The sequence below is a fragment of the Penaeus vannamei genome, chromosome 18, assembly GCF_042767895.1.
Source record: "Penaeus vannamei isolate JL-2024 chromosome 18, ASM4276789v1, whole genome shotgun sequence".
Classification (NCBI taxonomy): Eukaryota; Metazoa; Arthropoda; class Malacostraca; order Decapoda; family Penaeidae; genus Penaeus; species Penaeus vannamei.
In genome coordinates, this window is record NC_091566.1 from 1,307,401 (window position 1) to 1,309,900 (window position 2,500).

General features: G+C 25.0%; 1 protein-coding gene across 1 annotated transcript in view; it reads left to right on the forward strand.

Annotated features, from left to right (window-relative positions):
- LOC138864887 (glutamate-gated chloride channel subunit beta-like) overlaps positions 1-2,500 on the forward strand; it is a 4,110-nt gene that overhangs the window by 246 nt on the left and 1,364 nt on the right. The window contains exons 1-3 of the mRNA XM_070133528.1: positions 1-232; positions 1,078-1,241; positions 2,475-2,500. The exon at positions 1-232 is cut by the window's left edge and continues 246 nt beyond it; the exon at positions 2,475-2,500 is cut by the window's right edge and continues 91 nt beyond it. Of these exons, the coding sequence (XP_069989629.1) occupies positions 1-232; positions 1,078-1,241; positions 2,475-2,500 (422 nt within the window). The remainder of the gene's footprint in view (positions 233-1,077; positions 1,242-2,474) is intronic.

The window sequence follows — 2,500 nt, forward strand, 5'->3', positions numbered from 1 at the left end:
GGCATCGACGTCCATTACGCCGTGATGTGGTACGACGCGAGGCTCGCCTACAGGAATCTGAAGGAGGACTACCGCAGCAACAAGATCCAGAAGCCCAGCCCCACCTGGAGGCCCGAGATGCACATAAGGGACAGCACTGGCAGCGTCGCGGAGACCTTCCTGCACCACGACGCCATGTACGTGGAACGCAACTCTGAGCCGCTGCCGGACGACAGGAGGCGCTCCGTGGAAAGTAAGAGGAGGAAGAGTGTGTGTATGAGTGCGTGTTTATGTGTATATAAATATATATATATATATATATATATATATATATATATATATATATATATATATATATATATATATATATATATATATATATATATATATATATGTATGTATATTTATATATAGTATGTATATATATATATATATATATATATATATATATATATATATATATATATATATATGTCTGTATGTATAGGTATGTATATGTATATGTATATATTTATATATATACATATGTATATACATATGTATATATATATATATGTATGTATGTATGTATATGTATGTATATGTATATATATATATATATATATATATATATATATATATATATATATATATATATATATATATATATATATATATATATATATGTATATCTGTATATATACATATACATGCAAATTTATATATGCATATATATATGTATATATATATATATATATATATATATATATATATATATATATATATATATATATATATATGTGTGTGTGTGTGTGTGTGTGTATGTATGTATGTGTTTGTATATATATATAGATAGATATATATGTATATATATATATATATATATGTGTGTGTGTGTGTGTGTGTGTGTGTGTGTGTGTGTGTGTGTGTGTGTGTCTGAAAGCGTATATCAAATCATTATATATATATATATATATATATATATATATATATATATATATATATATATATATATATATATATATATATATATATATGTATATATGTATATATGTAAATATAAAGAAAAACAAACATGCAAGGCTGTCAGTCCGCCTCTCTCCCTCCCGCCAAACGCAGACGCCGTCTTCTCCGGCTCGACCAACAAGCTCATCTACGAGAGGGAGGAAACGCTCACGATCATGTGCTACTACGACCTGCGGATGTATCCCTTCGACGACCAGGAATGCTCGTTCACGCTGAGTGTTCAGGACATGAGCGACAAGTTCGGCCGCTTTGTGGAGGTAAAGGGTTACTGTCCCGTACGTGTCGGTATGGCATGGATGCTGCTCTCTATAAGTATTACAATTTTGTTGCTCTTAAAAAAATATATAATACAATTAGATATTACACATATAATAAGATATTACATATATAATAAAATATAATTAAATATAATAAGATATAATGAAATATAATAAAATATAATAAAATATAATGAAATATAATAAGATATAATAAAATATTACACATAAGCATTATGAATAATTCTGTCTACATCAAGTTCATCAACGAACTTGGTTTCCTCGAAGACGTGATAATTCGAAGATAGATAGATTGTCTATCTAAATTTCAACTGGGAAACGCACACACATTTTACATATTTATATAGGTTTGTGTGTGTATTTATATATGTATATATATATATATATATATATGTATATGTACATATATATATATATATATATATATATATATATATATATATATATATATATATATACATCTATATATACATATATATATATATATATATATATATATATATATATATATATATATATATATGTACATATACATATATATACATATATATATAATCATATACTTATACATATACATATGCATATACATATATATATACATACATATGTGTATATATGTATATATTGATATATATATATATATATATATATATATATATATATATATATATATATATATATATAATATGTATATGTATATATAGAAATATATGTATTCATATGTATGTATATACATATATAAATTAATATATAAATACATAAACACACAGCACACACACATGTGTGTAAAAATTATATATATATATATATATATATATATATATATATATATATATATATATATATATATATATATATATATATATATATATATACATACTGTATATATATATATATATATATATATATATATATATATATATATATATATATATATAAGTTTATACATAAATATATATGTACATATATATGCATGTGTGTGTGTGTGTATACATATTTATTTCGGCATCTGTTTCTTCTCCCAGGAGGGATCCGGTGTTCGCTTCTTCGGTCGGCGACGACTTCTGGAGTACGAACTTTTTAGGGAAAACATATCCATCGTAACAAGGAACAACGTTACGAATGTAAAGGTGCGTATTTCTGCTTTCATTTTCTACTTTAAGTGTAAAAGAAAAAGCGATATTTTACCCAAGTTCTTTTTTTTCCTTTCAGATCCAACTCCATTTTGAGAATCAGTA